This window comes from Fukomys damarensis, unplaced genomic scaffold, assembly GCF_012274545.1.
Source record: "Fukomys damarensis isolate Sample0158 unplaced genomic scaffold, DMR_v1.0_HiC HiC_scaffold_14, whole genome shotgun sequence".
Classification (NCBI taxonomy): domain Eukaryota; kingdom Metazoa; phylum Chordata; class Mammalia; order Rodentia; family Bathyergidae; genus Fukomys; species Fukomys damarensis.
Window position 1 is genome coordinate 17,411,073 of NW_022900926.1, and position 15,398 is coordinate 17,426,470.

At 37.9% G+C, this 15,398-nt stretch overlaps 1 protein-coding gene across 7 annotated transcripts in view; it reads right to left on the reverse strand.

The window, feature by feature from the left end:
• Window positions 1-2,548: 2,548 nt before the first annotated feature.
• The window catches only part of Adgrg6 (adhesion G protein-coupled receptor G6), a 134,642-nt gene continuing 121,792 nt past the window's right edge, over window positions 2,549-15,398 (reverse strand). For 4 of the 7 annotated variants that reach the window (XM_033763258.1, XM_010626606.3, XM_033763257.1 and 1 more), the window contains 3 exons: window positions 8,413-8,514; window positions 7,682-7,834; window positions 2,549-3,058 (listed from right to left, as the gene is read on the reverse strand). In XM_033763258.1, the coding sequence (XP_033619149.1) occupies window positions 2,880-3,058; window positions 7,682-7,834; window positions 8,413-8,514 (434 nt within the window). In that variant the 3' untranslated portion in view covers window positions 2,549-2,879. Of the gene's footprint in view, window positions 3,059-5,483; window positions 5,530-7,681; window positions 7,835-8,412; window positions 8,515-15,398 lie in introns of all 7 variants that reach the window. The other 3 variants (XM_033763261.1, XM_033763260.1, XM_033763259.1) reach the window with 1 other exon arrangement.

A 15,398-nucleotide genomic window follows, 5' to 3' on the forward strand; every position in this document is an offset into this window, starting at 1 on the left:
CTGCATTACTTTCCGTCGGCCAGAGCATTTGGCTTTCAACAGTTATCCTAAGAAATTCTAAGAACTTCAAGATGCATTAATCCTAGTGAACTGGACCTTTGTCATGCAGTCATTTCCAAGGTTTTGGCAATGCCACTAGCTTAATCGGTGGCAGGTTATTTTCCAGTTGTCAAATAATCTTTTCCTATTTAAGAGTCAGAAATAGAAACATTCACTCATAAAGGAACTAGATAATTTGGAACTTGAACAATATAAGTATTTATTTGAAAAAACATTTTCCATTTTAGTAAAATGGCAAATCAGCTATAGTAGCTTCTTACTGCTAATTCTAATTCGCTCTCACAGTCATTTTCACCCACCAAGATATTGCTACAGAAAACTATTTCACAATTTTTTAAGAAAAATATATACAGTCTGCCTAATAGAAAGTTAATTAAAACGATAAAGCAAGGCAATATAAAACTAAGATGAAACAAGTTGACATTCACAAACACAAATAAATAAATATGTACAAGAGACTATGCCAACAACAAAGAATATCCTCTTTACAAAGTAAGAACAAAAATGGGAATGATCTCAGGATTCGAGGTGAAAGCTTATCTAATAACACAATGCAGTTAAAATGGAGGGAGGAAAATAAAACCAGTCAACTACACCAGAAGGTGGCTATAAGCTGAATTCGGCTCCCAGGGTGAATTCCTGCCCACCTCCTCTCAAGAGTTGACTAAAGGTGAGAACTGCATACTTAGAACCAAGGGTGGAATGTGGCTAAGTCTTTTAAGTCCATCTCTAAATGTTTCTATTCAGCTTTTTCACTTTTTCTCACCTGGTTTTTGAAAATCTAATGTGCAGCCGACACTGCTATCGATTAAAAAAATATTTTCCCAGATCTGGATGCATCATGTGAATAGAAATCAAAAGTAAAATCATTTGGAAGCTTTATCTTGATACCTATCAACTAAATATGCACTTTGTGAAGAAATCTCACAGTAGAAAGATTATTAAAATCTATCATGAATATCTAAGGTTGGGAGAAGTATAGGAATATTCAGTGACTAAGATTAATTCTCATCTATCTGCAACCTTTGGCACAATAAGCAGCCTGTTAACATATTGCCTACAGAAAAGGATTTGGCTCTGCTGTAGTGAATCGTAGTGACCGCAAGATTTACTATCCTTTTCTCCCAAAGATCCGGTCCCCTGGGAAAGGAAGGACGAGCAAGGCTCGTCTCCCTGCTGCAGAATGGAGCAGGACTCACAGGCGGCCACCACACCATCTCCATCTCACCGTGCTTTCAAACCCGGCTGCTTTCAATATTGGAGATCAGCAAAAGACCAGAGGCCCTCTGAGTGGCCGCGGGGCCACCAAGCTGTTCTACACCTCAGACTGAGAGCCGAATGCATTCCGCCCAGGCAACAAGCTCACCAGGGCTCAGTTCTGGCCTCTGCCTTCAAGCTGACTGGCTCTGCTTAGCTTCCTTACTTTCCTCACTGCTTATGCCGCTGCTTCTGTAAACTTGACTCTTTTCAGGGAACCCAGGGCAAAGCAAACACTGGGTCCCATTTCTAAGGAACTAGAGAGGGCGCTATCATTTAAGAACAATTAAAATGCGCTTTCCCACACCTTCATAAGTAAGTACACACTGCCCAGGATAGTCTGAGAGTTAGATAAGCTGCCTAATATTATGCATAACTTGTTTACAGTAGCCTGGTCTATAAATACTATACTGTGTCTAGCAGACCTCTTCAGGCTCTTACACACTATAATTGGAAGACTCTGTACAACTTGTTTTCAGACTAACGGTTGTGGAAAAACACATTTATACATTATTTTGATGAACTGAGATACCACACGTATCACTTTGTACTCCTTAGAACAAGACTCTTATCCGGGGAAATAAGAGAACTACATTTGTGTGACTGGAAATGCCACGAAGTCATTAAGGCAAGGATAGGACCACAGAGTCCCAAAACACTGGGTCTCCCAAAACAGAAAGACTGTTGTACACAATATACTTAATGGAAATTCTCCTTCTTTCCATAAGCCTATGGGTTCAGTATACAGTAAAGAAGGAAAACTAGAGTTGTGACAGATTCACAGCGTCCACATTAATGGGATGTCAACACTAAAGCAGATTCGAATGTATGGGATTAAGTTATAAATATTGATGTTGCTTGAGCCTGTGTCTTAAACAGAATAAATAAAGTATTAGACATTTACATAGCTTCATATTACTAGGTCAGTATTTTGGGAAAGCTTTCTTTCTTAAGTATGCTGTGGTCCTGAGGGTTAAATATTTGATACAATAAGAAGAAAAACTTTCAGATTTTTGGATCAAATGGTCTTTTTGTTATCTGTGGTTGAAACTTCACTAAAAAAAGGAAGAAGAATTGTTGCTGTGTTCTTAGAAGGTAGCACTGGGGTGGACCTTGTGAGCAGCTAAGATATTTACAAATATCACCATGGTTCTTATTGTTGGGAAAGATAACAGCAAACGGTCACTTCTGGGCCTGCCTATGAGGTCTATGAACAAGAGTTTGTTCTTGGTTTTGCTCTTCCTTTGACCTCTAAATTAATGTCTGCTCCTCAGTTCTGATTAGCTCAGTTCAATGACATATTTTTCAAAATCATATCCTCTCTGGCTACTGAGTCACATTGCTCTCAGTACTGAAGTTTTGGTGACGAGGGAGCCTTCATCTAATAAACATACTGAAAAGAGAAATTCTGAATTTCATGAAAGCCTCCTTAACAAAATATATTCCTCATCTGTATGCAGTTACCTAGGAAATAGCACATTTACGTATGTTCCTCATAGTTTTCTCTGCTTGCAGATCTTCACATTTCCGTGACTGATTTTCTTTTTCTTAGACTGAAAACATTAAAACTTGGTGCTGTGGCTGAAGGTGTCTGACATGATAATATTTTTATAGAAGTTATCTGAATGAGTATTGCAATAACCCTTGACCTTATCAATAACCTGGTGCACGGGGATGATTGATGTTTGTTCTCCATCAGTGTGAGTCAGTTTTGACAAGGACTTTTCCATGGACGCGCTGTCTGCAAGAAATGATACAAAACGTGAGGCTGCAAGATGATCAGGTGACATTGCCCACAGGTCCCTACACACTGCTCTCCAGTGTGCACATTCGCGACATACACGAAGGAAATGAAGTCCTGGTTCTTAGAGTAACAGGCAGCATTAAAATTTCAAGTTCTGCATCATCAAAGTGCATCCATCATATTTACTGAATGGCAATTTGCCTTCTAATAATTTGCTGTGCTTTGTTGTGGGAAAACATTCTCGTAGATGGACAATGAATACAATAATTTTTTAAAAAATCAATTCAAAATATATGTGCCAAATGGCTCAAAACAAACAAGAGATTTGGCTAAAAAAACTAAAATGTGCTGAAATGTTTCTGAAAGGAAGGATGTCTAAGATATATTTTCCAAATAACGTACAGAGCGAAACATGGGACCATGAGTTTTGGGGTTCAAGGACACTCATCATACTATTCTACTTTTTGATATCTTTTCACAATAAAATTTTTTATACAATTTAAGGGATTTTTGTGAATAAAAGCGAATCAAGATAAACATAAAAGCCAGACTGAACATATCTTACCATGGTTTTTAGCTGGCAAAATTAATGAAATATTGTAAAAGGAGCATCTTTTATGAATTGTTAATTGTAGAAGTAAAAATTTTATCAGAGAGAAAATTTTTCTAAGCGAATTTTCAAAGAAAAATTTAGTAACTTTGCTCCAGTTTCAAAATATTACTGCTGAGAGTAATATCAGAGCAACTCATAGGAATAAAGGTCCACTTAATACATTTTCACCCTGAATTTTTCAGCATCACACATTTAAATAGTATTTCCCAAGACCAAAGATCTTTTGAAAATTAGCTCAAACAGTGCTCAAAACTCATATAAGCTCTATTCTTTATAAATACATGTGGTTATATTTATGTCTCCTATGAATAGCCAATAAATATCTACCCTCTCACTGCTAATATATTTTGGAGAAAAATGTACCCTCAAATTAACCAAATAATAGAGATTTCTATAGCCATGAAGGAGGAAATATGGTCAAGTATTCAATTTTTAACAGTCATATCATCTCTATGTGCTTGGAGAGGTAAAAGATCTCCATCCTGAAACACTGCTTTCAGGAATCCTAGTTCCACAACTGAAGTATTCACTTCAAGCCTGTTAAATTTTAAGTAAATTGGATTTAGTATATAACAGAACATAGAGAATCTATCAAAAATTGGTCAAAGTCATCATTACTACATCTGTTGTCCTTGGAAACTGTGCAAATTGCTGCAGTGGGCAGATCTTGAAAGAAGAGGAGGACTAAAATGGGAAATGGTTCTCTCGTGCAGCGCTAAAGGAAGGCAGAAGGGAGAAAAGCTGATTCGTGGAATGATGGGCAGAGGGAGGTGAAGTCGAACGACAGAAGCATGCCCAGTGCTGGTGAGAGACGCCCGGCAGAGTGGCATCTGCTCTCAGCAAGCTGATTGGTTCTGTGCTTTCTTCAGGTTCACAAACTCGCTAGCCATTGGTTTTCTGTTGATGAGTTTCTATTGATTTTTATCTCAATAATAAATAATTTGTGCTTCAAGTTTTTAGAAAACTACACGCCCTCTGTGAAATGTCAAAGATATATTCCCTCTGCTTCCTGGAAGACTTCCAGGGGCACGGACTTTTACGGACTGACCAGCTTCACTCCAAAGACATGACCCAACTGGGTGAGTCTTTATAGTTTTAATAAAGTGAAATTCTGAAAGAGAACTATTTCCAGTCTTCTGGTTAAATATTGCAGTATGAAAGATGAAGATTTTTTTGGTTTTTTTTTTGGGGGGGGTATAGGGGATCGAACTCGGGTCCTTGCGCTTGTGAGGCAGGTGGCAGAACCACTGAGCTAAATCCCCGGCCCTAAAGATGAAGATTTTGATCATATCTGGACATGTGAAAACCAGGGGCTAGAGAAATGAACTGCTATTTCTATTACTTGATATAGGCTGAAATTTCAAGCAAATAAAAATCCTCACAAAGCAGCTTGGCATTGACAATTTCTCTTTCATGACTTCTATGAATGTACCATGACTTACTTATCTAGCAATGCATAAGAGCGGTGAATAGGAAAAACAATTCATAGCTTTCTATAAACATTCTCCTCTCAAACACTGCTTTGTTTTCATTATTTTATGTGGTGTGTGACCCACTCACTCTGGAGCATGGTACATTTCCTAGAAGGAGCGCTTGCACACCCCATGCAGAGAAAAGCAGGCACAGCACATTGTCATTCGAGCCTTCAGAAATTTCAACTCGGTGCAGGAATGGCACTGTGCTTGCTGAAAAGTATCATAAAGCACAAGCCATTTTGCTGGTGCAGCAAGAACTTTAGCTTAATCCATGCAAATATTCCCTTATTACCTTGAAAAAATTCATGCATTCAAAAAAGTAATAAAAAATTACCTGAACGATCCACTTTTGTTGAAGAAATACTCTTAGGAGACATTATCTACACCATAAACATACGAATGTCTACATCAATTTGAAGAAGTGAACCAACTAGATATCTAGGAGGATAGCAGTGCTTTTTTGCATACTCCAAGCAATCCCTACTACGTAGTTGTCCCATTCAGAACTGGCTGGAGAGCCTAATTTATTATATCAATGATGTCACAAAGCTCACGCTAGCAGAAAAGAGCGCACTTAGCCATAATGGTTCTTTGCTTAGGACAAGAGAAAAAATATTAATGCATTCTTTTAAAGTATAACAAAAAAAACATAACATTTTGAAACACTAAAATTTGCCTTTGGTAACGCAGTTTTTGCATTTCCTCTTTTAACTTTATCAGGTTTCCCCAGGATTGTACAGATCTTTCTTTCCTTAATACTTTTAAAATATCCCATGTTCCAAGTGATCTAAATTTTTATTCTCTCTCTTCTTATTTATTTATTTATTTATTTATTTTAGTACTGGGAATTGAACACCAGCCCTTGGGCTTGTGAGGCAGGCACTGAAACCACTGAACTAAATCCCCAGCCCCCTCTCTCTTCTTTTGAAGGAGGCATTTCTTCAGGGTAGCTATTCTTGGCCATGCTAGCATGAAAAAAATTTAATTGGTCCAATGACCATACATTTGCTAGTGACAGCTAATGCACTAATTGAAGAGACAAAATGAGTATTTAAATTTGGTTAAGTAGGAAAAAAAAAAAAAACATTCACTGCAAGTGCAAGATTTTGTTCCTGGGAACTACTAAGTAGGTAGAATCATCTACTTAGATTATACAAGTATCACCAATTTTCTTACACAGGTACAATATTCTCAAGGGTCCAAGTTTGGACAAATTCACATACACAACTCAATTGGGAAGAGAATCAATCTCTCTTATCTGATTCCTCTCTAAAATATCTTTGACTCCAAGAAACTTTAAGAACTGCTATCCAAAGTTGCTCCAAGTTTTTGGATCTCTTTTTAATTCTTGAAATAACAAATCTTCTCAACACTCAAACTCTTTCCCATAGTACTATCCTAAGTGCCAGGCAGAGACCATGCCAGGGGCAAGGCACAGAAGGTGATACAAGTAGGGACATGTGTAAGAGTTTATATGTACACAAGAGTCACTGAAATTCAATATGTTTACAATATGAACAATGCAGAAAGATCACAGTTACTTCCTATGTACAAAAAGCCCAGTGTTATCTTTTCTGTGCCATTTACCTCTAACTATGTTTAACAGCTAACCAAAGTAAAAATTAAAAAGTGAATTCCATTCCTCTTTCAGAAGTAACCTGAATTAGGAAATAGTGTGTGCTAAATGTCAACAGCTGTGTGTCAAGGGCTTAATTCGTATTTTAAAGTCACAATTCTAGTGATGCTCTTTGAAATTATTAAAACATTACTTTTTTTTTTTTTTTTGGTACCGGGGATTGAACTCAGGTCCTTGCACTTGCAAGGCAGGCCACCAAACCGCTGAGCTAAATCTCCAGCCCTGAAACATTACATATTTATATGGCTACCAAATACTACAAAATATCCTGTATTGCCTTCTAGTCATTAAGTTTGTTTGCATGCATGCTCAGTGTCAGAATATGTGGTCATTGTAAATATGAAGAAAGAACAGGGTCTGAGCAAAGGAACAGTGTTTCTCCACATCGTCAACGACTTTCCCAACACTGGGCTCTCTATTCTTTCATATTTAATCAGTAAGCTGCAGTCAAATTGATAAAAACATCTCCAATAATTAAGGTGTTAATTCTTAAAATATTCACACTAGATAGTGTTTGTTCCAATCCCATGCCAGACTGTCAGTAACTTTCTTACTATGCGGAAATATTTTACAGTTCAATTTCTGTGGTGATTTTTACACCACAATTAACATAATTTTCAAAGAAAACTAAGTTTTAAATCAAAAGATGAAGTTACAATAATATTTAGAATTAATGACTTGGTTATGTAGATATCAGTGGGCTATAAAAATTTTAAAAGACTGCATTCACAAACTTGCCGGATTTGATCTGCAGACTTCATTCTCACAAATCTAAAATAAGCGCTGTATCAGGCACTGGAATCCATCAGTCTTCATAAGAAGCCTATTTTTGTAATGAAAATGCACCAGATGAGAACTACATCAGGGACAGCTTTATGATGGCCAGAAGGACTCACCAGTGTTGCTATTCCTTTTGAAATAGGTGGTACAGCTGGATTTAGATTTGGATGTAAGATAGGTTGAGTTGGAACCAATGGAACTTGAAGACAAAGATTTCCCTAGATTATCAGAACTCTTCTTGATGATATTGGTAGCTGTCTTGCTCCAGTCTGAAAGAAATGACATCACACTCTAAGTCTCCTTTATAAGGAATATATGCTGCCTTGAAAAACTATCGCTACATTATTTAATCTTTCTGAGCCATAGGATTTTCTGATATGCTGGCAGTGGCTCAGAGAAGATTCTGAGATGTAAACAATAGTAAACTGGAGAAAGAGAGACATTTTGTACTTTCATCCTATGTATATACTATTTAAAACCCCACTTCCATAGCAAATATACATCTTCACCTAAAAATGTAATCGAGAATCTCAAAAATATGGAAGGGTGGATCTGATGTAGTAGAACCTCTGGATATCAGAGGTGTCAAATAAGACACCAGGCCTTTTAACTCACCTAACTCATTTAACCTATCTGGAACTCATGCTGCTCTGTAGAGCAGGAAGGTCAGGTCCAAAGTTCTCAGCTCTTTTGCAGCCCTAATATTCTGATTCCACCTAAGCATCTTCACATGCTCCACTCGGACAACTCGTTACTGTTGGAACGGGGTTGCTCTGACAACAGAAGGCTAAAGGACAACTCTTTCCGATTCTGTATGTAAAAGCCAATAAGCAATAGGCCCCTTTACCTGAATTGTCTGCTAAGCGAAATCTGCCACAGCAGAGGTGCCTCCTCCACTGCTTCTGAACATTCTCCTTCATTGCACAGTGGAAGATAAATATAAATAGGCCTGTGACAAAAGAACACACACACACACACACACACAGTTAGCCACCGGGCACATTTTTAATGGCACATCTTATTAAGTTTCTAGATTCATTTTAATTTTAAAATTTTCACACTTAAGTCACTATAGGACAGAGATCTTAAGGAAAGGAATCTTGGGATATACAAGAGACAATGTAATCCTTTGGAGAAAAGTACAAAGGTTCAGACAGTTAGAATGACTATATGGATCTGATTCTGTCTTTGCTTGCTCTATTCAGCATTCCTTAGGACTTAATCTAAAGATCAAGCGGAAATAAATAACATTCAATTTAATAAGCATTTAATATTTCCCATATACTTGTCTTGAAATTACACCAAAAACTTTCCATAACATGTAGGAACACAGGAAAAACTGAAATCGTCAATAAGCTCATCGTGTCTTACATGTATAACTGCTGAGCTGTTTTACATATGTACATTGCTATGGTTATAATCATAATATATGAGGCAGGGCCTTACCAAAGTACTCTTTTCGCAGGTCAAGCATTTAGCCAAATCAAAAGGTCATATAACCCCACCAGATCTACTTTACTTTCTCAACATTTTAACACAGGAATATTTACATATTGGGCAGCAGTTTCATATTTATAGTCACTCTCTATGCCTGTCACACACTAACTGTGTCGCTGCTGCTGTGGAAGCTGCTCCTGTTAACTCTCAGGGAATCTGCTTTTGAATTTTTAACTCTCTCCTTGAGGCCTCATCAATTTCTTCCTTTACTCCTTTATGTTGGTTGTTCCCATTACCACACAAGCAGTATTCTAGTAATTCTCTTTTAAAATGAAAAAACAAAACAAAACAAAACAAACAAAAAAAAATCCAACTTCCTTCTGCAACCTCTACTCTTCTTTAAGCTGTTACATCTTCACTTTCCCAATGGACATCTTGAAATGGTTAACTTTTACCCATAACAGTTTCCACTTCTTTACTTGGCTGTATCACCTGTCAGCAGCATCTCAAACCCCAATGTTTTGAACATTAAGTCTTCCTAATCAAGATCCTTAAACCATTTCTACCTTCCATGTTTCCATGTTTTAAGTTTATCCTCACTCAATACCATGCTGAATACTCTTTCCACCACAGGTTGCTCCCTGTCATTCAAGTCTCCATCAACTCTTAACGCCTACGGAGGCCACCAGCTGCTACACATGATTATTGTAGGCCGCAGTCACTCCCTTTCACACACCTATTTTCTTTACATATGAATAATCTTGCAGTCCTCATTTATTCACTATTTGTTTGCTTATCTCTTCTTAGTAAGTAGCAAGCCCCATGCAAACAGAAATCCTTGTCTACTCAACACTGTTTGCTGGCTGGTCCCAGAAGGATGAAAGGAATTAGAGAGGAGCTAAGTGAATGTTTAATGAATAAGTGAATTATACTAATGCTGGTTAATCAATCATCTATTCTACCTGAGTTAAATGAATACACAGATGTACATTCTAAAGAGCACATTCATTTGGAGAAGAAGAGTTTAAAATAGGAGTGAGAGGTACACAAACTAAGGAGTGGCAGGAATACAGTGAAAACACATTTAAGGCAAAAGTTTCTGAAAAGCACTCATATTGTTGTTCTATGCTAAGCAGTAATTTATCTACCCAAGGGAGGGCTTTCCAGAAGACAAAGGGCTTGAACTGAATCTTGAAAAAGGCTTTCTTAGGGAGTTCAAGGTAGTTCCCAAGAAGGGTAATTCATTCCGTAATTTAGCACTGCTAAGCGGGAAGCTCCTTTTAAGGAGTCGGAGGTTCAAAGATGAACAAAGCGGACAATTCTAGCATTCAGAGAGCCAAGGGAATAACATGGAATTGTATAAAAGTAAAAATTATCACAGCACTTAGGGGCAATTTAAACTTATCTGTTCCTTTTGAATATGACGTCAGCGAGGAACCGTAAATTACACGGTAGCCTGTAAAATTGAAACAGTGGGGTAAAGTACTAACGGCACTCTCTGGATATGCATACATTTGCAAGATATGTCCAAGGTTATACCTATATTTTTTAACTTAAAATGACTGATACTTTTATTTCAGGATAAATTGCACTGTTATGAAACAATCGCGCAGGGGCTTGCTGGATTTCTACATACGGGGCCCCGACCACAGCGAAGTGGCTCTGGGCTGACTCTGCTCTGGGTTACTTTCTTTGGCCAGCAGAGATGGCTGAGCCCAGCGCCTGAAGCGAGCCTAGTACCTGGCACCTAAACGGTGCTGGCTATAAACTGCTACCCAAATGACGGAAGGACGATTACCTATTTTGACTCGAAGAGAAGTGACACTATGGAAATGCTAACTACGTTTTTGTCCAGTGATTTCAAGTCAAGTAAGTCTTATGAAAAAAAATTCCAGAGAAATTTCCATATATTTACCCCCGAAAAGTGTAAGTAATTCAATAATGTAAGTAATCCTGTCATCACTTCGATTATTCCGAGAGCATCTTATGCATAGTTGTTGTGCTAGTTAATCTCACTAGTCAACTTGGCTGGATTTAGCGATTGCTGGAGTGATGAAAGGAGGCACGAAGAGATGTACCCACCACGGTCGAGAACTGAGCGAGCTGCTGGGGAGGGGCGGCTGGAAGGTGGGCACCAAAGCCACGTCTTTGGAGGATGCATCTCTTGCTGTTGCTCTTCCCCTGTGCTCAGCTTCCCTACTGCCATGAAGTAAGCAGCTTTGCCCTACAAAATATCCTCCTACCATGATGTTTCTGCCCTGGAGCCAGCCATGAACTAAAACCTTTTACCTGACTTCTTCCTATCACATAATTTTAGAGGTACACTGTATCGATATTTAATCTATTTACATGCCAATGTCTCTGAAACTTGTGTGGCACCTGTATATTTATAGGCAATTATGGTTGTTTAATATGTGCAATGTCATCTCATATTAATTATGATTTAGAGCATTACATAATCAAAAATATTTTATGAAGTCAATGTATCTTTAGCCTCTTGTCTCTTATTACGGTCAGCATCTAATTCTCAAAATAATTCACATTTTAGCCCCACACAAGGTGAAAAAGTCAAATCTGTACCCTGGGTCTATTCCAGGGTTCTCGAGATATCAGATGCCACCTGTGAAATTTCTGTCTCTCTCACACACACACACACACACACACACAAATAGTAAAGTCTGAAGGGAAAAGCCAAAGTCTGGCAGGTTTCAAATTCTGCCCCCAGTAAAACAAATTCATTAGTTTAATGTGAACAGGAATTTAAGTTGTTCTGACAACAAATAGTATACAAATTCTTTTAGGACAATGCGCCCCTTTTCGAGTCAGCTATGGGAAAAGTGGGCATCCCCATTTGGCTTCTAAATACTTCAGGGAGACGCAAGAGAACAGGAGCCAGCGAGCCAGGGGCAACCAAAGGCTGTGGTGAGAACACAGCTATCGCCTCTTAAATTCTGGCTATTTTTCCCATTTACTTACAGATCTTAATGCCAGAAGCAGAATTAAAATCCCAAAATGTTAGTGCAGTTCAATGTTGACATTCCAGGAAATCTAATTTCGTATCGTATTCTCTGCTATCAATTTTCCCCACTTAATCATTTCGTTCCCCATAGAAAACACATGGTCTTTTTACTTTCTTCAAAGAGTCTTATGCTGTGGCCAGGCACCATGATAATCAGGCCTTATTATTCGTCATGGCATCTTGAGCTTCATTTGACCCACTAAGCAGTAACGGACATTGCCCATCTAACCTAAAAGCTAAAGTGATCCAAAAATTGAATTTAGAATTAAAGCCTTTCCTTCATCTTGATAGGCTACTGCTAGTTTCTGGAAACCCTCCTGTCTCACGAAAGAGCTCACAATGGTCCTTTCTGGGTAAATTCTTGCCTTAAAAACTACCACTGTGGTGAATTCAAGCCTTCTGTCTTCTCTTCCAGGTCTCACTCCTGCCTTCTTTTGGTTCTATCTTTCACTAATCAGAAACAAATGACCGCTTAAACAAAACCTACAACGTGGGAACTAAAAGTGTCATAACTCAGAAAACTCCGCAAGTTTCTCATGTACAGCATTTTCGACAGTGAAGCAGGACAGGTTTTGCAAAACATGTGAGAAAGTAGGCTCACCAGTGGGTGTTGTCGGGATGGAAAATGCAACATACTCCCAATTTAGGAAGGTTATCCTAGAGAAGGACCCTAAAAGCCAGGGCCAGTTCAGTAAACACGGAGGAGGAACATGGTGAAAGGAGAAAGGAGAATCCATTAAACTAGGAGTGGGAAGCATTCTGAAAAATCTCAAGTAATGCATTTGGGTTTGGTACCTAATTCTGCCATCTACCTCATGGCACATTCAATAGTATGCTTGAACCTTAATGCTAAGTGAAATAAATCAGACACACAAGTTTAAATATTCCATGGTTTCTCATGTGAGAAATTCAAAGTATAAATAACTTAAAAGGTTAAAAAAAAAGATAGATACTAGGGAACACAGAGATAGACCTTTCACAAACGGGAAGGGAAAGAAAAGACAGGAAGAGGGAGAGGGGAACAGAAGGGGATGTGAGAAGAACTAAGAGGTACTAAGTACAGGCACCAACCGCCAACTATCACTTTAATCATTACGCACTGCAAATATGTACTACGAAGCTTTTTAGGGCTAGGATTTAGCTCAGTGACACCGCGGCTGCCTCACAAGTGCAAGGTCCTGAGTTTGATCCCTGGTACCCGTCAATTTTTTTAATTAAAAAGGAAAACTATAATCCTACCTCTAAATATTGCTGTCGTATTCACTATTCTATCTTTAAAGGTTTATGGCTGTTTTCGGAAACTTCTTGAATCCTCCTTTCATGCTACCAAGTTGTCCTTTAGAAAATTATTTCTCTATGGCACCAAATTCACTGCCAAAAGATGAATCATTTATTTCCTCACTACGTGTAATGTTTCACTCAGTATGATGTCAGTTCAGGTGTTCAAGGTTCCCTCCGCAGTAATTCATCATGTGTATTGTGTGTGTGTGATTATGTAACAGCTTGACTTTAGGAAGGCTACTAACCTTGACCTCCAGGGCAAGGAAGACAATGTAGCAGGTTTTACCTCATAATTTGAGGTAAAATTTAATCTTCTTAGTTTACCAATAGCATTATCATATTTTCTATTAAATTCTCATTCATTATATTCTCCTTCATAGGTTTATAAATGGAAGTGGATATTCACCTCTTAACAAGTTTGAAATAAGAACTAAAGTGGCAGTTATGTGTCAGTTTCCTTACTTAGTAATTCCCCCCTAATAATGTGCTTTGTTATTTTCTATAGTTATTACATTGTCCGACTCCAAAGTTCTCACGAAAAATCATTAATTTGGCCGGGGATTTAGCTCAGTAGTTCTGCCGCCTGCCTTGCAAGTGCAAGGACCTGAGTTCGATCCCCAGTACCACCCCCCAAAAAATTCATTAACTTCTCTGAGCCTGTTTCTTCGTCTACAAAATGGAAAGAATATCCTCTTTTCCAGGCTTGAAAAGAAAAACAAAATCATAGATGTTGTGCAAAAGTGCCTGCAAATCATTATTCACTATACTCTGCTCTGAGTATCTTAGTGTTAGCAAAGTAATATTCCTGCAAACGTTACCTCTGAGCAGACTGATCATTACCCTTCTGTGTTCTCCCCAGCAGGGTCTACTTGCAGAACAGTATGTTGCATCTTACTATGCTGCACAGAAGATAGGCTGCTTACTCCTGAGCTATTTATCAATATTGTTCACCACTTCTGGAAAGAAAGCCGAAGACTAACCCTTCGAGACTGAGGTAGTCTTTACAACCCGATGAACTTAATCAGGAAGGTTAAACTTCCCTATAATCCACAGAAGCCTACTCTGTGTCAAATATTTTTGTAACCATTAATGGACAAAGCCTATGGGCTGAGCTGCAGTTCACCACCTGCATAACAAGCAGCAATATGCACATGCGGTGCCTCGGCAATAGCCCAGGGTGCAGGTGTGTGGACGACTTCACGAGACAGCTGCCTGACAGCCCCTCACCCGGACTTTCTTGGCAAGTAGGAAACTGCCTTTTATTCTTCAGGATGAATTACTGATGTGCAATCTAATGTTCTCGGAGAGATATGCAAATGCTGATGTAGCTATGTCAAACATTTCTTTGTTGCATAGCAGTTTGTATATAATTTTATGAAGTTATGGCCTTTAGAAAACTTAAAAGATTTTACTACAACGATTTACCAGTTTCATCATAGGGAAGGAGTAAAAATGTAAAATTCAGGTAGATACGTGATGCTATCGTGTCAAGAAAAGGTTTATGTATCTTTCAATCTTAGAAAATATCAGTGAAATGATTATTATTAATTTAATCAAGTGAAGTAGATAAAATAAAAAATATGGCAAATCAGTAAATAATAAACTTGGTTTTAATTTGGGTTCAATTAATGACTTCGTTTCCTTACTCAAGTAGGTAAAATTTTAGTTATAGTCGCACAGATTATAATTTTCTGATACTCAGTGTGATTTTTGGTAATTGCTTGCAGTTATAAGTGTATGAAAAATGAAAATATATAACATTATAAATAAAAATTAAAGTACCTACTCAAGTAAATACATAAAATATAAATAAAGCATGCAAAATTTATAATATACATACTATAGTTATGAGTATTCCTGTAATCACACATATATGTATTTGTACACACACACCAACATACAAGAACCCTGAGAGATAAAATGGATTTTTAACACCTTGAACCAAACTTTGAAGAATTAATGTGAAAAGAAACCTGTAAAACACCACTCCTACATGTCCAACTGAGATTACCCTTTGCTTAGAAGTTTTAATTTTCAGTATGCTATAAGACAACTCCTTACCCGAATTATTCTAGAAAAATAAGAGCTCCATGTCC